At 41.9% G+C, this 25,894-nt stretch overlaps 1 protein-coding gene across 1 annotated transcript in view; it reads right to left on the bottom strand.

The window, feature by feature from the left end:
- Positions 1-7,065, bottom strand: part of PARP14 (poly(ADP-ribose) polymerase family member 14) — a 58,364-nt gene extending 51,299 nt beyond the window's left edge. The window contains exons 1-3 of the mRNA XM_025376708.1: positions 6,820-7,065; positions 3,972-4,105; positions 2,190-2,223 (exon numbers count right to left, since the gene is read on the bottom strand). Of these exons, the coding sequence (XP_025232493.1) occupies positions 2,190-2,223; positions 3,972-4,105; positions 6,820-7,006 (355 nt within the window). The 5' untranslated portion in view covers positions 7,007-7,065. The remainder of the gene's footprint in view (positions 1-2,189; positions 2,224-3,971; positions 4,106-6,819) is intronic.
- Between the last annotated feature and the right edge of the window lie 18,829 nt (positions 7,066-25,894).

Below are 25,894 nucleotides of genomic sequence, written 5' to 3'. Positions count from 1 at the left end.
AATCTCAGCAGTCTGGGAGGCCAAGGCGGGAGGGTCACTTGGGGCCAGGAGTTCAAGACCAGCCTGGGTAACATAGTGAGACCATGTCTCCACAAAAAATGTTAAAAATTGGCTGGGCATGGCAGTGCATGCTATGATAGCCCCAGCTACTTAGGAGGTTGTGGTAGGAGGATTGCTTGAGCCAGGGAGGTTGAGGCTGCAGTGAGCCAAGATAGCCTGAGCAACAGAGTGAAACCTTCTCTCCAAAAAAAAAAAAAAAAAAAAGGTCTCTATAATCAGCAGATGTGAAAGGCGTGATGCGTGAAATGTCTAGTAGGTGACGAGCAGACTGATTGTGTACTTCAAGAGAAATGAGGCGGCCAGAAAGGCCCCTGCTTGGGGAGGAAGATGACACATGCGGCTTCGGGCATGTTGGCTCTAATATACTTCCCAAAAGAAGGTCAGACAGAAATTCTGGAATTGAGAGGGGAGTCCAGTCTGGGGATATGGATTTGAAAACATCAGAATTTCCGACCACAGGTAAGCAGTATTTCTCTGCTCTTGCCCTTTTCTCTTCTCCAAGACCTTCCAAGTGCTGGTTTCTACCTTTCAGATCCAGCCCAACTAAGCTTATCCTGGAACAGGACAGTAGCTCAGTGCTGACATCACCTGACATTGGTGTGTGTGCCTTTCCCTGCCCTGTCACCTCCTGCTGATGCCTCAGTTTCAAACTTTTCACATGAGGTTTCGGGCATGCCTAGTGCATTCATGGTTGCAGTGTCTTCCGCTATCCCCATCCCTGAGAAACAGAATCCAGTTAGTACCTACTCTCCACCCACACTTTGCTCAGTTCTGAAACCGTCTACCCCGTTCCAATTAATTTAAAGAGTCCCAGCCTTAGGGCCATTGTCAGGGATCAGTGTGGAGTAACTATTCAGCAAAGAATCTCTGCTTCCCTTAAAGGAGCCAACTTAAGTATCTTGTGTAGACCACCCAAATTTCTAGCTGGCTACTATCCTTAGAGTCCAGGTCAGGTAAAAACAGGTTAGAAAACGGGCCTAAAATCCCCAGGACAATGAAAAGTCTATTGGTGGAAGGGGACTGGGGCTTTCGCTGGGAACACATTTGGGAGTTTTAAGCAAATTTAAAACAGTGCTGACATGTCAGTTAAGACAGAGTTAAGGTAAAAATCTACGACGTCATAAGAAACACAGATGTGATTAAATTTTAGATCTAGGGCTATGGAGCAAGAATAAATATGCACATATAAAACCACTTCCTGGTCTGAAGTTGAGCTTGAGAGTATAGCACTTTGGCATCTTCCAAGAAAAAGATAAGGATTTAGGAGATCCCAACAACAAACACTGGGAGCTGGGGGAGCCAGTGCCACAAGTGAGGAATGGAAAGCAGGAATTACTCTAAAGAGACAAAAAATTCCTATTTCATGAAACTCCTGAGCTGCCTAAGAAAGCCATGCATACTAAATTCCACAGTTTTAACAGGACATCCATATTAGATAAAAATAAGCCATATATCCCTATCCAATCTTTTTGCCAAATAAAGGCAGCTCTCACTCCAGTGCCATTTTCCAAGAGAAAGTTGCAGAAAACTACATGTTCTCAAGATAATTTCAATATTAGAGGACAATGATTATATATTGTTCCTTTTCCTTAAGGTTTAGATACATGTATCACTTTATCTCTCTGGTTCGGTTCATTCAGAGTAGTTCACTTCCTACCCTTTATAATAGCATGCTTAGCTCTGAAAACTAGTTGCTTCTTTAGTAAATGTCAGGTGGCATGACAGCTCAATGCCCAGATGCTAGTTGAGCATTGGAGTCCACAACAGCTAATTGGTCGCTAGCTGTTTCCTACAGCAGACGAGATAAGAAGAGCTGCTGTCTTTTAGAGGACTGCAATCCTCCAATCCAATCCTGCACCAGTGCTCAAAAGCCTGTGTTCACAGAGAAGTCACAACTTCCTGTTTTGGCTTCAGAGCACAGCACCCTCACACCCAGTGCTCAGGAAGCAGTGCTAAGCCACATGTGACTCCCTTGGACATATCAGAACATGAAGAGGATGCAGTCCAAGGCAGCTCCCAGCGGAGCACATCCTGCATTGTGGAAGTCAAGAAGAGAGGGCTGACCCCCTCAAGTGCTGCCTTTAATAACTGCTTGGTGAATGTCAGAGTCATCTCAACTGAGATTTTACCTGGTTCTTTAACATCTTCTTTGGTCTTGGATTCCTGAAACGGAAACAATAAAGTAGCATTAATACATTAGTAACAATTTCTTTACATAAGAAAATGTCCCTGGGACCAGCCTGGAGATGGAGGATAAACAGAAACAATAATGAAAAGGTCTGATAATGGTGCTCTTGAATACATCTGGGGCCACACATAGTGGCATATTCACTTTCAAGTCACAAAAATTACCAATGAAGATGAGACACAAATAACAGAAACCTCAATTAACACCAAGTGTTTGGGAATATGAGGTACATCCTACATCAGAGAAACATCTTAGCTCATAATTTTTCCCTCGTTTAATATTTATTGAGGCTGAACTTGGTGACTCACACTTGTAATTTCAGCATTTGGGAGGCCAACGTGGGAGGATCGCTTGAGGCCAGGAGTTCAAAGCCAGCCTGGGCAACACGGTGAGACCCCATCTCTAAAAAAAAAATTTAGGAAAAAAAAATTGGCCAGGCATGGTGATGCATGCCTGTAGTCCCAACTACTTGGGAGGCTGAGGCAGGAGGATCACTTGAGCCCAGGAGTTCAAGGTTACAGCGAGCTATAATGGTGCCACTGCACTCTAGCCTGGGAGACAGATCAAGGTACTGTCTCTAAAAAAGATAACAATTAAATTAAGGCCAGGTGCAGTGGCTCACACCTGTAATGCCAGCACTTTGGGAGGCCAAGGCAAGTGGATCACATGAGCCCAGGAGTTCGAGACCAGCCTAGGCAACATGATAAAACCCTAACTCTACAAAAAATACAAAAAATTAGCCAGGTGTGGTGGCATGCGCCTGCAGTCCCAGTTACTGGGGAGGCTGAGGTGGGGGGATCACCTAAGCCCAGGAGGTCAAGGAGGCAGTGAGCCATGATCATGCCACTGCACTTCAGCCTGGGCAACAGAGTGAGATCCTGTCTCTGAAAAAGAATACTAAAACAAATAAAAATAAAACATTTACTGAGTGTTTATTATATATAACAAGAACTGTGCCATGTGCTTTATACAGATCATCTTGTTTAACCCTCACAATAATCCTACAATCTGTTGTTGAATCATTATTGTTACTATTCCATTTTACAATTGGGGTGATACTTAATACATGTGGTATGGATTGCTGTCTCTTCAAAATGACATACAAAATAAAACAAATATAACAGGTTCCAGGTTATAAAGAACTCAGGAGACACAGACCCCAAATTTTACATCCCAAACCACCATTATTATAACCCCCAAGTCTTGACTTTTCCAAATGTGTTTAAAATCACAAAAAGTACCCCCAGCCAGGTGTGGTGGCTTACGCCTATAATCCCAGCACTTTGGGAGGCCTAGGTGGGTGGATCACGAGGTTAGGAGTTTGATACCAGCCTGGCCAATATGGTGAAACCCCGTCTCTACTAAAAATACAAAAATTATCTGGGCATAGTGGCGTATGCCTGTAGTCCCAGATACTCGGGAGGCTAAGGCAGAAGAATCGCCAGGAGGCGGAGGTTGCAGTGAGCCGAGATCACACCACTGCACTCCAGCCTGGGTGACAGAGCAAGATTGCATTAAAAAAAAAAAAAAAGTACCCCCTCTTACTTTATCCCATACTACCCTACCCTACCACTGCCCTCACTCCCCCTACATTTGTAATCTGCTTTCCTCACTGCAGTTTGCTTCCTACTTTTCTTTCCACTGTATTTTCCTCATTGTGATTCTCATTTCACACACCTTGGAAGACCTAAATCCCTTTTATTCATGCCTAAAGTTTACTTGCCTGTGTTAGAAGTTCCTCCTCAAAGACATGATGGATTTCATCTGTGGTTTCAGGTAACTGGACAGTTAATTTGAATGTTCCTTTTCCTTGCAATACTAACTCATGATTTTTTCTCTCCAGAACCTTCTGCCGAACTGAAATGTCCAAAAGGGGGAAAAACGGCCAAATGACAAGCAATCTTTATTTACAAAATTATTCTATGATTTCTATGGGCTGCGTTACCATCCATCAAAGGCTTCGTTGGTTTCTCAAGAGAGGCTACATGAAGTAAAAGAGGAAAAGTTTAGCAAGCAGACATGGATTTGAATTGCATCCTTAAACTGACTTTTTAATATTGACCATGTTTCCTAATAAGCCGTACTTACAAAGCCTTAGTTTTCTTGTCTATTTGTAAGGTTAATGGAGATATGTTGGTAATGTATGATAAAATAGACACATCTGAAACAGGGTTTAAAATGTTATGTCAATTTACACCAACTTTTCAGAAATCCTGTGAACTGTATAAAAGTGAGATACAGCTTCCCATTCATTTCTATTTGCTATACACGAATAAATACAGACAAGTGCTGGTGGGCTCATTCTTATTATCTGCCTATTAGGTTTATATGAATCAAATCAGGTTATGCTATGGGCCCGCACCTGTTGAGGCCATTTCCTGGCATGGAGGGTGGAGAGTGGAGAATATCCTCTGCAGAAGAAGAATGCACTTTGGGGACTTCAAGGGTAGGTCATTCATTGTTAGCAAATTCCTGACCCTTGTTACTGAGAAAGTGGTTCCTTAAGTAGGAAACTGAAACTGACTAGGGATTTTCCACCCCCAAGAACTTTGACCATACTAGGTTTTGAGTTTGTTTTTGTTTTGTTTTTGTTTTGTTTTGTTTTGTTTTTTGTTTTGCTTTGTTTTGTTTTGTTTTTTTTTTTGAGATGGAGTCTTTCTCTGTCGCCATGCTGGAGTGCAGCGGTGCCATCTCTCCTCACTGCAACCTCCAGCTCCCTGGTTCAAGAGATTCCCCCGCCTCAGCCTCCCAAGTAGCTGGGACTACAGGTGCACACCACCACGTTCGGCTAATTTTTTTGTGTGTTTTGGTAGGGATGGGGTTTCATCATGTTGGCCAGGATGGTCTTGATCTCCTGACCTTGTGATCCGCCCGTCTCGGCCTCCCAAAGTGCTGGGATTGCAGGCATGAGCCACCGCGCCTGGCCGGTTGTGAGTTTTAATAAGTTTTGGGTCATCTGTGCTGGGGGGTAAGACAAGAGGGGCCACTGGAGCAGCCTGGGGGTGGAGGAAGAGGAGTTGTGGGCTGGGGCTGGTCAAGGATGATAGCCCAGAAGTAAGACTAAAATCTTTTCTGCTTGGAGGGCTAGAATTGAGTTTTTTTATCATCACAAAATTATATTTTGTGATATTTGTATTTTTATTCATTTGGGGTTGTCAGCAAACTACAGAAATTCTGAAACTTTAACACACCAAGGTCACCTGGGATGCCGGTTAAACACATGCTTACCACCCACCCCACATTCACTGAACCTGAATCTCTAAAACAGAGCTGGGAAGGTGCCTGGTTAACCTGCTCTCCAGGTGATTCAGATGGGTGAGATCTACTTCTAAGGATAATGGAATCTAAAGAAGAAAGAAGCATCCTTAAGGGCCAGATCGATGGTGATGTTGATTTCTGAAGTCAAAGTGGGGAAAACTCTCAAGGGAAAGCGACACCCAAAAGGGAAAAGATCACAAAGTTGCCCTTCTGAGCACTTCATGGTGAAATTAATCCTAGGAAAACATGGTATTTTGTTTTCATAAGGGCCATGAGCCAATCATGTCTCCTGTCCCCCTCCTTCTTTCCTTCTGTGCACCTTTCTTTTTCTGTTTCATTTTTCCTTTTTAGATCCCTTCTGGGGCCCTCTAATTGCACAGCCTCAGCCTCAGCCTCCTTGCTTCTCCTCTGGCCCAAATGCTTCTCCAAATCCAGAGACAAGAAAGCGGAATTAGGGGTTGACTAGATCCCAATGGGTCACCATCCATAAGATGCCAGTGGAAAAGGCGCCCATTCTGGGAGCTGCAGGTCACAGGCTTCCCATTGCAGACCAGGGAGCCCTTGAGCCAGCAGATCATCGGTGGGCTCTTGACCCACCAAGTAGTGGGGAGTAGGGGAGTGGGGAGTAGTGGGGAAGAAGGGAAAAAGCCCCTTAATGGCCTGTAAGGAGGGAACTTTGCCGACTTTCCCCCTCCAAAGCTCAAATCTCCCAACCCACTGTCGCTTCAGAATATCATCCTTGCTCCCAATCTGAGCACTAGAGACTCAGTGAAGAGGCCCCGGCAGGCCGTCGACAATGTGGCCGCTGTGACGGCTCTACGTTGACATTCAGGCCGTGTGATTTTAGGCAGCGCCTCTGCCCCTCTCCCAAGTGACCCCAGGACCTCTGGAAATCTCCAAGCCCCACGAGGAATCTCTGTGACTTGTCACGTTTCTTAAAGAAAAGGAAAAGATAGAAAAGGATGACAAGAGGATAGACTCACTTCACAACAACAACAAACAATAACACCACCACAACAGGGAAAGACAGAAAATGATCAAGGGATAAAGAGTCACTTGCGCGGTTCCGCCGCCACCTCCGGGCCGCGCCGTTAAGCGCCTGGAAACGCAGGGCGCCGGGGAACCGCAGCGCCCCGGGAGCGCCCGGAGTCCATTCTGTCGCCCCCGCCCCCGCCCCCGCCCCCGGCCCGGCCACCTCCGCTACAGCAGCCGCCGGAGCCGGGCGGGTCCCCCTCCGGTGCGCGCCCCGCCGCCATCTCCCTGGAGGGAGGGCAGAGGTGCCCCCTCCTCACCCCACCCCTCGCGCCCCTCACCGTCCTCCGGGTAGAAGAGCACCAGGAAGCGGGACGGGCTCCTGGGATCCTGGTGGACCTCACACTCGCCGCCTCCCGACTTCTTCCGGCTCTGGAAGTACATCTGCAATTTGGTGCTCAAGTTCTTCGGGGGGTCGGGGCCCCAGGAGCCCTCGACCAGCAGCGGGAAGGAGCCGGGCACAGCCATCCTCAGCACCGGTCTCCGCCGGACTGCAGGGGCCGCGCCAACTCCGGGCCGCTAACTTTGACTCTTTCGCTTTCGTTTCCTGGAAAACTCCCAGGCCTTGGTTTCCTTTTGCCTTCAGCCTAAGACAGCGGACCCAGGAATGGCCGAGTCATCCCCCGCCCACCTCCCCACCTTCGCATTCGGCCCACAGCCAAGGCCAAAGTAACCCTTTGGGGCTGGCCAGCGGCGCCCCGGGAAGGCGGCCTCCGTTCACCTGTGCTCCGCGGGCTCCCACACCCCCTCCTAACTCCGGCCCCACTGCCTGCCGCTCACCCCAATCGCAGATCAAGTCGGCAGCTTTGGGGCACCAGACCTTGGCCAAACACAAAGATCATTTAATTTTTGCCGCAAGCTGACCCTTTACAAAAGAATAAAATGACTCGCAAACTGTGGCCTTTTTAGAATGTTTGCTGCCTATTTGGGGGCTTTTTAAGCAATCAATGTGATTATCAGAATTTTACGTTGCTTTCCCTGTTTGGCTTTCTGTTCCTTAATCTGTTAGTATTACATGTCTAGAAATGTGGGAGAAACAATTACACTCACAGGTTTTTTTGTGGAATATTTACTAGGCGCCATGAACTCACTCACTGAGCTCTCACTGAGATCACGGAGCTATGGTGAACACAGCGGGGAATAGGTGCTCTGGGAAAGAATGTACATGTGTTCCTGGAACAGATGAGGAGTGGCTCCTAGCCCAGCTGTGGTGGCTCAGGGAGGGTTTATGGGGCGGTGACATGTAACCTGATAACCCCAAGGATATGGAGGGGTAGGGAGCTTGGAGGGTTAGGAAGCGGAGTTCCACGGTGTGATTCACGCGTACAGGATCACTCCGGCTGCTGCGTGGTGGCTAGAGTGGAGGCAGAGAGGTCAGCCAAGTGGCTACCATAGTGTCCCAGGTGAGAGACAAGGGTGGCTGAGACTGGGATGCTGGCAGAGAACTGAGAAAAGGAGGATCTCAATTAATAGTGAAAGCAGGACTTGCTGAAGAATGTGAACCTTGAGAGAAGGAAAAGCTCAAGGATAACTCCATGGTCAGCCATAGATGGCCCGTGCAAGTGGCTGGATAATAGTGGCGTCTGCAAGAGGGGAGGCCAAGTGGTGGGAGAGAAGCTGGGGCTGTGTGTTTCCTTGACCCCAAATAAAGCAGTGTTGCAAGTCGAGTTGGGAGGGGATTATCATTCCAGTGCTACCGATACTTCAGGTCAGAGAAGTGTCTGCTGGACTGCTGGGGACCGGCAAGCATCGTCTCCTGGAGAGGAGGGAGTAGAGGGAGATGGCAGCTTCTGAGGACTGAAAGGGAGGGAAGGAAGTGGAAGCAGCGAGCGTAACAGGCTCTTTGCAGAAATGTGACCGTGAAGGGGAAAAAGGAGCCAGGCAGCAAGTTGTGGGGTTACAGGATCGGGCTGAATTTCAGAATGAAGAGAACCAGAGATGGGCCAAATGGTTTACCTGGCTTTTATTTCGGCTCTATAATAATCCTAAACAGTATACAGATATTTTTCTCCTGCCTCCAGCTTGCTACCTGCAGATGGCGCTCATCATCTGATCCAAACTGCTCTGGACCCCTGCATGCGGAGGAGGGGAGGACAAGCGCCCTCGGCCAAACTTGGTGACCGTTTCTCCCCAGGGCCTTTCCATCTGATCCCAAACCACAAGTAAAATCAGCATTCCTCCTCTCCCACTCTCCCCTGAGTTTGGGGTTCCAGGACTCAGCAAAAAGTTTCTCTTTTTCCTCACATAATTATTGTATAAGAAATAAAGTCAGAGGCATTTCTGGATTACTTTCGAGGGTTTATTTAATTATCAACAATGGTCTTACCACCCGAGGTCTGCTTATCACGCCTGGGTGGACTGGGAAGGAGCTATCAGAGGATCAGGATAGCAGGTCTTGATTGTTTGTTTGTTTGTTTTTTTTTGAGACGGAGTCTCGCTGTGTCTCCCAGGCTGGAGTGCAGTGGCGTGATCTCAGCTCACTGCAAGCTCCGCCTCCCGGGTTCATGCCATTCTCCCGCCTCAGCCTCCCAAGTAGCTGAGACTACAGGCGCCCGCCACCACGCCCGGCTAGTTTTTTTTTTTTTGTATTTTTAGTAGAGACGGGTTTTCACCATGTTAGCCAGGATAGTCTCGATCTCCTGACCTCGTGATCCACCTGCCTCGGCCTCCCAAAGTGCTGGGATTACAGGCTTGAGCCACCGCCCCCGGCCGATGGCAGGTCTTGAAAGCCAAGGAAGGAAAGTTCTAAAAGGGACAAATTGTTGAACAGCATTAGCTCCTGCAGTACTTTGTTTCCTGTAAGTTATTTTCTCCCTGTTCACTTGAAGAATGCTTATCCTCTCACAATTCTCTGTCTCCTGTGGGTATCTGGCTTCTGACCCTTTCTTCCTTGGAAGCACGTGTCTTCTCAGGGCCTGGGGCTGGGGTGGCCTTCTGCTGTAGAAGTGGCTGTGTTCCTATCACTGTTCCTTGGTTCTCCTTCCACCTCACAGCCACAGCTCATCTTAACATAACAGCCCATGTCTGCATTTTTGGGCTGAACTTCCCTTTCCCTACTTCATCTAATTTCCCCTTTCTGGTTTCTCTACAAACTGCTGTAGCCTAGCATCGTGCTCCTTTGAACTTCTCTGCCAACTAGCATCAGCCTCCCCATTTCTCCCGTTAAGGCATAAAGGAGGGAAAGGGCTGCTTTCCCTTCTGTCCTGAATCAGTCAGTTGTAGGTACCTCACACCCACCACTCCACCTCATTTTGCTCCTGAAACTCCTGGCCCAGTCACCCCAAAATAAGACATGGTCATAAATCAAGGGAAAAGTACTCCAAGAAGTTCTGCCCTCAGAGGGAGCCCCCTGATGGACACATCACAGTCCTTGGCCTCACTCCCTATGCTCAGGTACCTTTTGGGAGCTTTTATCTTCAAATCTCCATAGGGACAGTCTCCATACCCCTCAACTGACCAGGACAGTAATTACTAATGATGCATTTTCCCAAACAGAAGTAATTTTGTTTCACCAATACTACGGTTGAGTGGGAGGTGGAGGTGGCGTCTCCAGAAGAGTCCAGAGTAGACTTGATCTTTCCATGTTTGTGTAAAGACCTTTCCTCATCATGCAATTAGGTAACCATTGAATTGAACACACATGTGTATGTCTCAAGACAAACATTCATTCTCAGTATAATCTAGATCACATTTTTAAAAATAGAAACACACAATATTTTATTACCACACTATATCATGCACAATACCTACCAGTAATGGCTGTTAAATATTGAGCAACCAGATTTTTGAAACAAAGTTTCCATGTGTGTTATGTTTATTATAAATTTTACTGATATAATGGTTGGATAACACATAATTTACAAATAATAACAGAATGCGTAATACTCCATTGTAATTTCTAAATAGCTGATTGATTCTCAAACAATGTTTCAAAGATTTTTCCCACACTTCTATCTATACTAATCATTCTGGATTTTGTTTCTTTGAATTATTGGGCAGGGAAGATACTTAAGTATGGAAGATTATTGCTCTAATTTGAGTGAAATAAAAGTTTATTAGTGCAAGACAAACATAACTCATTTAATGATAAAGTTTGTGTTGGAGATCTATATCTATATCTATATCTATATTTTAAAAAGCCATAGCCAACCTATGGTTGCCATTGAGGAATGAGTGTAGTTTTGACATAAATGTAAGTTGACACTTTTGTTTACATTAACAAGTAAAATGAAAGTGAAGCAATGCAGATATATGTCAGAACCCTTGTCAATGACATAATTCCTTCTTTACTAAATTGGATAAAAATTTTCAAATACTGGAAGAATATTTCCTCAATTGTTTGTGCTTTTTACAATGTAATAGCTATAGATGTGACCCACTTTTAAATAATCTGCCCTGTTAGCATATTCTCCATCACTTTAAGTCCAGATAACCAACAAAGCAATAACTCAGGCCCTGATTTGTAGTGTTTGTCAATTCCACGATGTAAATATTCTCACTACAGCTGATGAAGTTCCTAGTGTGATTTCACTGAATGCTGAGTTGGAAAGAGATGAACAGTGGCACACCATTACAAATATCACAGATATTTATTATCTAAAAGCTCCAAATCCTAGATCCATCAAAGCCTGAGGCAGGACGTTTTTATTGGATTATGGACTGCCTGGAAATGTAGCGACGGAGTCAATATGGTAATCAAATTTAAAGAAAAACAACAAAAACTGTCAGAATTCAACTTGAAAATTAAAAGAACTCATTGAGTTCTGGGCTCACTTCCAGAACTGTCTGTGTCAGTCTGTGTCACCCAGACACATCTCCACTAAATTCTTGAATAATAAAGACAGAAAGATGTTTCCAGAAGTTTTACTCAAACATCTAATCTCACCTTTCTTCTTGGTTGCTACAATGACCTCAGATCATGCAGCTCAAGGAATAATTTGTTTATATTACTATTATACTAGAAGACAAAAGTATTTCCTTTGAAGCCTAAAAAAATGCTTTCACAAGGGAAAAATATAAAATGAAGACTGTGCAGAAATAAATAGTATAAGCCTAACTTCAGTTCAGTTTTGCGGACAGGTTAGGAAATAGCTTTAATTTCAGTCAGTCACCACAGGTTCTTTCTCTCCTACCATTTCATATTTGTATGATTCTTATGATCTTCTTCTCATATGATTCTCTTGTATGAAACTTATCTCAAAGTATGAACTTTGTTTCCCAAGAACATTAATATATTTACTTATTTTCTCAATCCTTCATTACACACAACATAGTTTGGAATTGGAACTCTGTTACAAGCTGAATGCTTGTATCCCCCCAGATTCGTATGTTAAATCCTAACTCCTAATGTGATGGGTATTAGGAAGTGATGCCTTTGGGAAGTGATTAGGTCATAAGGGTGGTGCCCTCATAAGTCAGATTAGTGCCCTTATAAAAGAGAACCCAGAGGGCTCCTCTCTGCCTTTTGCCATGGGAAGGCATGGCAAGAATATGACCATCTGTAAATCAGCAATTTGGGCCCTCTGTAGACATGAAATCTGCTGGCACCTTGATCTTAGACTTCCCAGACTCCAGAACTGTGAGAAACACATTTCTGTTATTTATTAGCTAGCCAGTCTATGGTACTTTGTTATAGCAAAACTGAATAGACTAAGACAAACACCAATACAATTATCAACAACAAATCCACTAAATAAACTGCAAGATTTCTCTGTAGTTCTTTTTATTCACTGAATAGAAACTATCGAGGGTGTATAGTAAGATTACTAGGCTCAAAAGTTATTTGGAATACTTTTTTCCTGAGTATAGTTTTGTTATAAGACACATAATCAGGGTCATCATTTCTGTTTGGATTCAATTTTAGGGTTTTTCCTCATACTTGTTGACTTTCTTTTTGGAAATGATAAAATTTTGACACTCAGAAATCAAAACCATATAAAGATATTCAGAGAAGTCCCCTAATCCTCTCACTCCATCTCTACTATATCTGTAAGTAACCAGGTAAGCATATCATCAGTTTCTGGAATATTGTTTCCCTGTTTTCTTTTGGCAAAAATATGTGTTTTGTGTATGACTTTTTCTTCTTTTCATACAATAGGTAACATGCTATAAATAAGTAATCTATATCTCTATCTATACAGAGTTATACTTCAACTTTTACATTTAATATATGTTCTAAGTTATTCCATATCAGATCACAGAGATCTTCCTCATTACTTTTTACAGCTGCCCAGTTCACTGAAGTATGGATATATAGAATTTATTTAACTCATCTCTTAGGCCTGACATTTAGGGCATCTCTAATATCTTGCAATTACAAATAATGTCACATTGAGTAACCTTGCACATGTTTGTCTGGTTATTTGTTTGTTTTTTGGGGGAGTATATTTTCAGTGTAAATCCCTAGATGTGGGAATGACAGGTTAAAGAGTAAATGCACATACACTTTCCTTATATATTGCAAATTTCTTTCTATAGGTGTTTCAGTTATCTGTGGTTAGATAACAAACCATTCCAAAATGTAATGGCTTAAAACACAACCATTTTATATTTATCACAACTCTGTGAGTTGGCTGGGCAGGGATCAGCCAAGATGGTTCATCTCTGCTATCTGAGGTGCCGGTTAAGCCTGCTCATACGGCTGCTATGTGGTCTAGAAGATCTAAGATGGCCTCACTCATACCTGGCCCCTCAGCTAGGATGGTTAGAATACAGGGCCTTCCTTTGATGTGGTCTCTCAGGCAGGGTAGCCTAGACTTTATATGGCCCTGGCTTCACAGTGAGCAAAAATTTAAACTGCAAGTCTTCTTAAGGCATGGGCTTTGAGGTCACATAACATTGCTTCCCCCATTTGATTGGTAAAAGCAAGTCACAGGGCTAGTTCATATTCATTCACATGGAAGGAGACTGATATGGTTTGGATTTGTGTCCCTACCCAAGTCTCAGGTCAAATTGTAATCTCCAGTATTGGAAGAGGGGCCTGGTGGGAGGTGACTGGATCATGGGGGCTGATTTCTCCTTTGCTGTTTTTGTGATAGTGAATGAGTTTTCATGAAATCTGATTGTTTAAAAGTGTGTAGCACCTCCCCCTTCTCTCTATTCCTCCTGCGCTGACCATGTGAAAATGCCTGCTTGCTTACCCTTTGCCTTCCACCATGATTGTAAGTTTCCTGAGACTTCTGCAGATATTCTTCCTGTACAGCTTGCAGAACTGTAAGCCAATTAAACCACTTTTCTTTGTAAATTACCCAGTCTCAGGGATTTCTTTATAGCAATGTGAGAATGGACTAATAGAGAGACTACACTGGGTATGAATACAGGAAAGTAGAAGTCATGGGGGCAGCATTTTGTAACAGTCTACCGCAATAGCAACTGTACCATTTTACACTGCCACCAGCAATGTATGAGAGTACCTGTTTCCCTATAGCTTGCCAATAGAAAATCTTATCATAAAAGTATTGATTATATTATATTTCATGAAAAAAACAGACTGAAATTCACAAGTTGATTTTACAACCCATTATTACAGTAGGATCTACAGTTCACAAAACAGTATAGTAACTCATTTAATTCTCACAACAAACTTATAAGACAATTAATATTATTTCCACTTTACTATGAGGAAACTGGTTAACAAGAGACATGCCTAACCTAACTGGTTAACAAGAGACTTACCTAACTAAAGACATAGAAAATATCTTGGTTATCAAGAAAATATCAAGGTTAAATATCTTGCCCAAGGCCACACAGCTAGAGAATGGTCAAGCTACGATACAAACCCAGGCTGTCTTGCTGTAGAGTTCAATATTATGCTATACTTTCATAGTGCATACTGCAGTGCTCTCTGCTTGGATCCCTTCTTCAGGGTTATAAACCCATTCCCCAGCTGCTGGAAATATTGGCTGCTGACAACTCATAGCAGCATCTCTCATTGATCTTGCCTTTGCCTTACCTCTCCCACCTTCAGCAGAGATTACTGTTGACTCTTACGTTTGAATCCAGGTCTACCTCAAGGCCAAGTTAACCATATCATATTTATATGGCCTGAATAACAAAGCTCTGGTAGTGATTGTATGGGAAAATAGAGACTTTCATACCTGGTAGATGATTTGTTAATTTTTCCTTGTGATATTGCCACTTTCTGCTTATCTTCTTTTGATTTTGCTTAATTTGAGGCTATACAGTTTCAAGGTTTTTATCTTTTGTTTTAAGAGACAGGGTCTCACTATGTTGCCCAGGCATGTCTTGAACTTCTGGGCTCAAGTGATCCTCCACCTCAGCCTCCTAAAGTGCTGAGATTACAGGCATGAGCCGCCACACCCAGCCTCCAGTTTCAAAATTTTTATATCTTCCCAGTGAATTGTTCCTTTTTGTCATTAGTGAGTGTCATTCTTTCTGCTGTATTCTCATTGCCCTAATGTCCATTTTGTCTTATATTAACATTTCTATGACCACTTGCCAAGTGCGGCAGATACTTCAAATAGATTGATTACTTACTCTAACATACTCTTTTTTTCCTTGCTAGGCGAATTTCAATTTTGTTTAGATACTAAGTAGCAAAGTGTTTAGGTAAAATAAATGTCCTTTAGACCCACACCTGACTGATGCTTGGACTAAGCCAGTTTTAGTAATCTAATTACCTTCTAGTGGGATTGGTTTAGGGATGACCACGTGACCCAGTTGTAGGAAGAGATATAAAGAGAAGTCCATTGTCTGCTCCTGGGAAACACTTTCTTCCCCCATAAATAGAGACATTTGAGAAGAAATCCTTTTTCTCCTTCTTCTTTTTTTTTTTTTTTTTTTTTTAATGTTATCAGGTAGGATGTGACCAGCCATTTTGTAACCTTGAAGGCTAATCTCTCAGAAATTTACAAAGTGCCTGGATATTTGATGGCACCATTGAGCTTTAGAGCTTTAGAACCAACCTTAGAACCACCTACCTCAAGATTTCTTGCAACATGAGTCAACATACGGCCTTGTTATTTAAGCCTGTTTTAGTTAGGTATTCCATTGCCTATTGCCAAAAGCATTCTATCTGATACACCTGAAAAACTTTCATCCCTTTTCTGTCAAATTTTCTATGTCTTTAGTTTAGGTAAGTCTCTTGCTAACAGAATATGACTGGATTATTTTAAATCCAATCTGTCTTTTAATTGGCAAACATAAATTTCTAGATATTATAAATGACTGATATAGTTAGACTTATTCCCACCATTTTATTTGTGGGTTTTTAAATAAACTATCTTCTTCCTTGTTTATTTTTCTTCATTTCTTGTCACATATTAGCTTGATAGTTTTTCTTTATTCCCTTTTTCGTTCTCTATTTTGATTGAATTTCTGTACCTATTCTTTTGCAGATTTTAGACTAAACAAAGTTTAAAGCTACTCAATACATCTTCTCAAATGACACAAAGACCTGAGAAAAACTTGCCCCCTATTTTGCTATCCTTTTGCTATTGTTAACTGTTTTTTAACACTCCAAAATTAGTCTTTTCAGAATTAGTCAATATTTATTTAGCAATATGTTTAACAATTAACAATTGTTCCAAAGCACTGTTTTTTCTTCCTCATTCAATCTTGTTTTTCCTAAAGTAGATACTTATTCTTTGCAGTTCTTTCTGTAAGAGCACATGAATGGTGAGCTTTCTCAATCTGTTGGACTGAAAATGTCTTTAATTTTAATGATAATTTTTATTTTGAAATAATTTTGACCTCACAGAAAAGTTGCAAGACTAATATAGAGAGTTTTTTATTTCCTGAACAATTTGAAAGTAAATAGCTGACATAATATCCCATCACCCTGAGTATGTTAGAATAGGGCATGGCGAAATACGGCATGCTGCGTCAGAACAGCTATAAGAAGTAAAAAAAATAACAGATACTGGAGAGGTTACAGAGAAAAGGGAACACTTATACACTATTGGTGGGAGTGTAAATTAGTTCAACCATTGTGGAAAGCAGTGTGGTGATTCCTCAAAGAGTCAACAGAACTACCATTTAACCCAGCAATCCCATTATTGGGGTATATCCCCAAAGGAATAGAAATCATTCTACCATAAAGACATATGCACGTATATGTTCACTGCAGCACTATTCACAATAGCAAAGATATGGAATTAACCTAAACGTCCATCAATGACAGATTGGATAAGGAAAATGTGGTACATATACACTATGGAATACTATGCAGCCATAAAAAGAACAAGATCATGTCCTTTGCAGGAACATGGATGGAGCTGGAGGCCATTATCCTTAGTAAACTAATGCAGGAACAGAAAAGCAAATGCCGCATGTTCTCACTTAAAAGTGGAAGCTAAATGATGAGAACACATGGACACAAAGAGGGGAACAACAGACACTTGGAGCCTACTTGAGGGTGGAGGGTGGGAGGAGGGAGAGGATCAGAAAAAATATCTACTGGGTACTAGGCTTAGTACCTGGGTGACAAAATAGTCTGTACAAAAAAATCTCTGTGACACGAGTTTGCCTACATAACAAACCTACACATGTATCCCTGAACCTAAAATAAAAGCAAAATATATATATATGTATGTATATATATGTGTGTATATATGTATGTGTATATATGTATGTATATATATGTGTGTGTATGTGTGTGTGTGTATATATATGTATGTGTGTATATATGTGTATATATATATGGCATGCTGGCGAAATCCAGCATACTACTTGTTTGTGTAAATAAAGTTTCATTACTTCCCTGCCTTGAGCCTGGAATCACTCATTATTCCAAAGAGTGCTGTGTTCATCTATTTTAAAGTGTTACTGTCTCAGGCTTTCTCAGTGGACAGTGCTAGGGAATACATGTGTACACACACAACTGCATTTTTTATTTTTCTCTCTCTCTTTACATCAATATATCTATATACATATAAAAATGATGAGTTTATACTGACACCTCCAGTTCCAAGCCAACACCACAAAGTTCATTCTTTTTTTTTTCCTTTGCATATTTGTAACTCCTTTCTCCAATAGCGAGAAATCTGCCTTCCATTATCCTCAATATATTTACTTATTGGGTCAATCTCTTCTATATAACTGTGTTAGATTCTATATAACTGTGCAATATCCTGTGTTGGTTACATACCAATCTCCTGTTGCTACCACCATATCCCCATGCAGCCACCCTCCTCACATTGCTCAGGCATTCCTGGAATTAACGAACTTGATCATAATATTATATATAAATAATATTTATTATATTATAGATAAATAATATATTGTATGTAATATATTAATATATATTATATATATAAATATGTAATAAACATCATGTTTATGAATAAACATACACAGGGAATAAATATTCCATGGGGAAGGCTGACATTTTAAAACATCTTTTAATGCCACTGAATGGAAGGCTGGTCATTGGCTGGGAATAAGTGCCATCTGCTCAATCCATGTGTTTTCCACAGCCTAACCATTAGCACCTTGAAGAAAGCTGTAGCGTCCTTCCTCCTTGCAGTCTCAAATTCAGACTATTTGGATGTTCCATCTATCATCCATCAAAAAGTACAATCTTGTGAGCCATTCCACATACAATCAGATAGTAAATATCTCAAAGCCCTTACATACAAAAAAACTTTGCTCTGAGGAAGAGATTTGGAAAATCTTTTCTGTTTCTAAAAGTCAGTCATAAGCCCGAATTAAAATAAACGAAATCCCTATCCTACGTATCAACTTCTTCCCTAAATCCCATAATTTGTTAGTCATTTAAAGGCATGAGCATGAAAGAAATTTCAGTATAAATGACTCCCTTTTTATAGTAGGCAATGTAGCTAACTTAAAACAATTTTTTTAAATACAGCAGGAGGTAAGAACATTATTCCAGTTGTCTTTTCCTGCTTAACAATCCTCCCTCAAATTTAGTGGTATTATCCCTCAAGATTCTGGGGGTTTACTGGGCTAAACTAGGCAATTCTTTCTCAAGAAATGAGAAATTTGTAATCAGACTGTGGCTGAGGCTGGAGGCCTCTCAAAGGCTACTTACTCACACATCAGGTACCCAGCCTAGGATAACTCAAAAAACTGGGAGCTGGAACCTCTGGAGCTCCTCTGGTATCTCTTTCAATACGTGGGATCACCACATGGTTTCTCTAGCATGGTTTCTTCAGAGTAGGTGAACTTTCAACTTGGTGACTCAGCTCCTAAGACATGTTGAGAGAGAGCAAGAGAGAGACCAAAGCTTTATTACTTTTTATGACTTAGCCCTTAGAAATTATAGTTTCACTTCTCAAGCATTCTATTGATTAGAAGTGAGTCACAGCCTGAACAACATAGCTAGACACTGCCTAACAAAAATTATTTTTTAAATTAACTGAGCATGGTGGCATGCACCTGTAGTCCTAGCTACTTAAGAGGCTGAGGCAGGAGGATCACTTGAGCCCAGGAGTTCAAGGCTGCAGTGAGCTATGATCGTGCCATGGCACTCCAGAGAGAGACCCCTTCTCTTAAAAAAAGAAGTGAGTCACTAAGGCAAGTTCATAGTCAGGGAGAAGAGAAACAGATTCTATTTCCTCATTCGAGGGGTGTTTAAGAATTTGCATACATTTGCCTCTCGGTTCCAAGAAGGTCAAATAGGAACAGCTCTAGTCTGCAGCTCCCAGCATGATCAACGCAGAAGATGGTGATTTCTGCATTTCCAACCCAGGTATCTGGTTCATCTCATTGTGACTGGTTGGACAGTGAGTGCAGCCCATGGAGGGCGAGCCAAAGCAGGGCAGGGCATTGCCTTACCCAGGAAGCACAAGGGGCCAGAGGATTTCCCTTTCCTAGGCAAGGGAAGCCATGACAGACTATACCTGAAAAATCAGGACACTTGCACCCAAATACTGTGCATTTCCAATGGTCTTAGCAAATGAAACACCAGGATATTATATCTCGCACCTGGCTCGGCGGGTCCCATGCCCATGGAGCCTTACTCACTACTAGTACAGCAGTCTGAGATCGATCCGCAAGGCAGCAGCCTGGCAGGGGGAGGGACGTCCACCATTGCTGAGGCTTGAGTAGGTAAACAAAGTGGCTAGGAAGCTCAAACTGGGCAGAGCCCATTGCAGCTTAACAAGGCCTGCTGCCTCTGTAGACCCCACCTCTGGGGCCAGGGCACAGCTGAAAAAAGGCAGCAAAAACTTTTGCAGACTTAAACGTCCCTGTCTGACAGCTCTGAAGAGAGCAGTGGTTCTCTCAGCACACTGTTTGAGCTCTGAGAATGGACAGACTGCCTCCTCAAGTGGGCCCCTGACTCCCATGTAGCCTAACTGAGAGACATCTCCCAGTAGGGGCCGACTGACACCTCATATAGGTGGATGCCCCTCTGGGACAAAGCTTCCAGAGGAAGGATCAGGCAGCAATATTTGCTATTCTGCAGTATTTGCTATTGTGCAATATTTGCTGTTTTGCAGTCTCTGCTGGTGATACCCAGGCAAACAGGGTCTGGAGTGGACCTCCAGCAAACTCCCACAGACCTGCAGCTGAGGGACATGACTGTTAGAAGGAAACCTAGCAAACAAAAAGGAATACCATCAACATCAACAAAAAGGACATCTACACCAAAACCCCATCTGTAGGTCACCAACATCAAAGAACAAAGGTAGATAAAACCACAAAGATGGGGAGAAACCAGAGCAGAAAAGCTGAAAATTCTAAAAATCAGAGCGCCTGTTCTCCTAAAAAGGATTGCAACTCCTCACCAGTAATGGAATAAAGCTGGATGGAGAATGACTTTGACGATTTGATAGAAGTAGGCTACAGAAGTTCGTAATAAAAAAACTTCTCTGAGCTAAAGGAGCATGTTCTAATCCAGCGTAAGGACGCTAAAAACCTTGAAAAAAGTTTAAATGGATGGCTAACTAGAAGATCTTAAATGACCTGATGGAGCTGAAAAATATGGCACAAGAACTTCATGACCCATGCACAAACTTCAATAGCTGATTCGATCAAGTGGAAGAAAGGGCATCAGTGACTGAAGATCAAATTAATGAAATAAAGTGAGAAGCCAAGATTAGAGAAAAAACGAGTAAAAAGAAAGAAAGAAATCCTCCAAGAAATATGGGACTATGTGAAAAGACTAAATCTACATTTTATTGGTGTACTTGAAAGTGATGGGGAGAATGGAACTAAGTTGGAAAACACTCTGCAGGATATTATCCAGGAGAACTTCTCCAACCTAGCAAGACAGGCCAGCATTCAATTCAAGAAATACAGAGAACGCCACAAAGATGCTCCTTGAGAAGAGCAATCCCAAGACACATAATTGTCAGATTCACCAAGGTTGAAATGAAGGAAAAAATGTTAAGGGCAGCCAGAGACAAAGGTTGGGTTACCCACAAAGGGAAGCCCATCAGACTAACAGCGGATCTCTGCAGAAACTCTACAAGTCAGAAGAGAGCAGGGGCCAATATTCAACATTCTTAAAGAAGAGAATTTTCAACACAGAATTTCATATCCAGCCAAACTAAGCTTCGTAAGTGAAGGAGAAATAAAATCCTTTACAGACAAGCAAATGCTGAGATTTTGTCACCACCAGACCTGCCTTACAAGAGCTCCTGAAGGAAGCGCTAAACATGGAAAGGAACGACCGGTACCAGCCACTGCAAAAACATGCCAAATTGTAAAGACCATCGATGCTAGGAAGAAACTGCATCAATTAACGGGCAAAATAACCAGCTAACATTATAATGACAGGATCAAATTCACACATAACCTTAATTATAAATGGGCTAAATACCACAATTAAAAGAAATAGACTGGCAAATCGGATAAAGAGTCAAGACCCATCAGTGTGCTGTATTCAGGAGACCCGACCCATCTCATGTGCAGAGACACACATAGGCTCAAAATAAAAGGATGGAGAAAGATTTACCAAGCAAAGGGAAAGCAAAAAAAGGCAGGCGTTGCAATCCTAGTCTCTGATAAAACAGACCTTAAACCAACAAAGATCAAAAGAGACAAAGAAGGTCATTACACAATGCTAAAGGGATCAATTCAACAAGAAGAGCTAAATATATATCCTAAATATTTATCCTAAATATCCTAAATATATATGCACCCAATACAGGAGCACCCAGATCCATAAAGCAAGACCTTAGAGACCTACAAAGAGACTTAGACTCCCACACAATAATAATGAGAGAATTTAACACCCCACTGTCAATATTAGACAGATCAATGAGACAGAAGGTTAATAAGGATAGCCAAGACTTGAACTCAGCTCTGCACCAAGTGGACCTAATAGACATCTACAGAACTCTCCACCCCAAATCAACAGAATATACATTCTTCTCAGCACCACATTGCACTGATTCCAAAATTGACCACATAATTGGAAGTAAAGCACTCCTCAGCAAAGGTAAAACAACAGAAATCACAGCAAGCTGTCTCTCAGACCACAGTGCAATCAAATTAGAACTCAGGATTAAGAAACTCACTCAAAACTGCACAACTACATGGAAACTGAACAATCTGCTCCTGAATGACTACTGGGTAAATAATGAAATGAAGGTAGAAATAAAGATGTTCTTTGAAACCAATGAGAACAAAGACACAATGTACCAGAATCTCTGGGACACATTTAAAGTAGTGTGTAGTGGGAAATTTATAGCACTAAATGCCCACAAGAGAAAGCAAGAAAGATCTAAAATTGACACCCTAACATCACAATTAAAAGAGTTAGAGAAGTAAGAGCAAACAAATTCAAAAGCTAGCATAAGGCAAGAAGTAACTAAGATCAGAGCAGAACTAAAAGAGATAGAGACAAAAAAAAGCTTCAATACATCAATGAATTCAGGAGCTGGTTTTTTAAATGATCAACAAAATTGATAGACCACTAGCAAGACTAATAAAGAAGAAAAGAGAGAAGAATCAAATACACACAATACAAAATGATAAATGGGATTATCACCACTGATCCCACAGAAATACAAGCTACCATCAGGGAACACTATAAACACCTCCACGCAGGCTGGGTACAGTGGCTTATGCCTGTAATCCCAGCACTTTGGGAGTCCAAGGCGGGCAGATCACGAGGTCAGGAGATCAAGACCATCCTGGCTAACACGGTGAAACCATGTCTGTACTAAAAGTACAAAAAATTAGCCGGGCTTGGTGGCATGAGCCTGTAGTGCCAGCTACTCGGGAGGCTGAGGGAGGAGAATTGCTTGAACCTGGGAGGCAGAGGTTGCAGTGAGCCGAGATTGTGCCACTGCACTCCAGCCTGGGAGACAGAGCAAGACTCTGTCTCAAAAACAAACAAACAAACAAAACACCTCTACACAAATAAACTAGGAAATCTAGAAGAAATGGATAAATTCCTGGACACATACACCCTCCCAAGACTAAACCAGGAAGAAGTTGAATCTCTGAGTAGACCAATAACAGGCTCTGAAATTGAGGCAATAATCAATAGCCTAGCAACCAAAAAAAGTCCAGGACCAGATGGATTCACAGCCCAATTCTACCAGAGGTACAAAGAGGAGTTGGTACCATTCCTTCGGAAACTATTCCAATCAAAAGAAAAAGAGGGAATCTTCCCTATCTCATTTTATGAGGCCAGCATCATCCTGATACCAAAGCCTGGCAGAGACACAACAGAAAAAAAGGAATTTTAGACCAATATCCCTGATGAACATCGATGGGAAAATCCTCAATAAAATACTGGCAAACCAAATCCAGCAGCACATCAAACAGCGTACCTACCACGATCAAGTGGGCTTCATCCTAGGATGCAAGGCTGGTTCAACATATGCAAATCAACAAACATAATCCATCACGTAAACAGAACCAATGACAAAAACCACATGATTATCTCAATGGATGCAGAAAAGGCCTTGACAAAATTCAACAGCGCTTTCATGCTAAAACCTCTCAATAAACTAGGTATTGATGGAACATATCTAAATATTGTAAGAGCTGTATATGAAAAACCCACAGCCAATATCATACTGAATGGGCAAAACTAGAAACATTCCCTTTGAAAACTGGCATAAGACAGGGATGCCCTCTCTCACCACTCTTATTCAATGTAGTTTGGAAGTTCTGGCCAGGGCAATCAGGCAAGAGAAAGAAATAAGGAGTATTGAATTAGGAAAAGAGGAAGTCAAATTGTCCCTGTTTGCAGATGACGTGATTGTATATTTAGAAAACCCCATCGTCTCAGCCCAAAATTCTCTTAAGCTGGTAAGCAACTTCAGCCAAGTCTCAGGATACAAAATCAGTGTGCAAAAATCACAAGTATTCCTATACACCAATAACAGTCAAACAGAGAGCCAAATCATGAGTGAACTCCCACTCTCAATTGCTACAAAGAGAATAAAATACCTCAGAATCCACTGTACAAGGAATGTGAAGGACCTCTTCAAGGAGAACTACAAACCACTGCTCAATGAAATAAAAGAGGACACAAAGAAATGGAAGAATATTCCATGCTCATGGATAGGAGGAATCAATATCATAAAAATGGCCGTACTGTCCAAGGTAAATTGTAGATTCAATGCCATTCCCATTAAGCTACCAATGACTTTCTTCACAGAAATGGAAAAAACTACTTTAAAGTTCATATGGAACCAAAAAAGAGCCCACATTGCCAAGACAATCCTAATCAAAAAGAACAAAGCTGGAGGCATCATGCTACATGACTTCAAACTGTACTACAAGGCTACAGTAATCAAAACAGCATGGTGCTGGTACCAAAACAGATATATAGACCAATGGAAAAGAACAGAGGCCTCAGAAATAACACCACACATCTACAACTATCTGATCTTTGACAAACCTGACAAAAACAAGAAATGGGGAAAGGATTCCCTATTTAATAAATGGTGCTGGGAAAACTGGCTAGCTGTATGTGGAAAGCTAAAACTGGATCCCTTCCTTACACTTTATACAAAAATTAATTCAAGATGGATTAAAGACTTAAATGTTAGACCTAAAACCATAAAAACCCTAGAAGAAAACCTAGGCATACCATTCAGGACATAGGCATGGGCAAGAACTTCATGACTAAAACACCAAAAGTAATGGCAACAAAAGTCAAAATAGATAAATGAGATCTAATTAAACTAAAGAGCTTCTGCACAGCAAGAGAAACTACCATCAGAGTGAACAGGCAACCTACAGAATGGGAGAAATTTTTGCAATCTACCCATCTGACAAAAGGCTAATATCCAGAATCTACAAAGAACTTAAACAAATTTACTAGAAAAAAACAATCAACTCCATCAAAAAGTGGGCAAAGGATATGAACAGACACTTCTCAAAAAATGACATTTATGCAGCCGACAGACACATGAAAAAATGCTCATTATCACTGGCCATCAGAGAAATACAAATCAAAACCACAATGAGATACCATCTCACACCAGTTAGAATGGCAATCATTAAAAAGGCAAGAAACAACAGATGCTGGAGAGGATGTGGAGAAATAGGAATGCTTTTACGCTGTTGGTGGGAGTGTAAATTAGTTCAACCACTGTGAAAGACAGTGTGGCAATTCCTCAAGGATCTAGAACTAGAAATACCATTTGATCCAGTGATCCCATTACTGGGCATATACCCAAAGGATTAAAAATCATGCTAATATAAAGATACATGCACACAGATGTTTGTTGGGGCACTATCAGAATAACAAAAACTTGGAACCAACCAAAATGTCCATCAATGACACATTGGATTAAGAAAATGTGGCACATATATACCATGGAATACTATGTGGCCATAAGAAAGGATGAGTTCATGTCCTTTGCAGGGACATGGATAAAGTTGGAAACTGGGCAGACTGTCACAAGGACAGAAAACCAAACACCGCATGTTCTCACTCATGGGTGGGAATTGAACAATGAGAACACTTGGACACAAGGTGGGGAACATCACACATGGGGGCCTGTAGTGGGGTGGGAGGCAGGGGGAGGGATAGCATTAGGAGAAATACCTAATGTAAATGATGAGTTAATGGGTTCAGCAAACCAACATGGCACATGTATACATATGTAACAAACCTGCATGTTGTGCACATGTATCCTAGAACTTAAAGTACAATAATAATAATAATTTGTAGACATTTTTCTTTTCTTTTCATTTTTTATTTTTTTGAGACAGGGTCTCACTTTCTTACCCAGGCTGGAGTGCAGTGACTCAATCATGGCTCACTGCAGCCGCTACCTCCTGTGCCCAAGTAATCCTCCCATCTCAGCCACCTGAGTAGCTGAGACTATAGGCACATGCCAGCACACTTAGTTAATTTTTAAATTTTTTATAGAGATGGAGTCTTGCTGTGTTGCCAGGCTGGTCTTGAACTCCTGGGCTCAAGTGATCCTCCTGCTTCAGTGCAGACATTTTTTAAAC

The sequence above is a fragment of the Theropithecus gelada genome, chromosome 2, assembly GCF_003255815.1.
Source record: "Theropithecus gelada isolate Dixy chromosome 2, Tgel_1.0, whole genome shotgun sequence".
NCBI lineage: Eukaryota > Metazoa > Chordata > Mammalia > Primates > Cercopithecidae > Theropithecus > Theropithecus gelada.
Note: the sequence above shows the minus strand (reverse complement) of the source record. Positions and strands in the feature narration are given on the sequence as shown.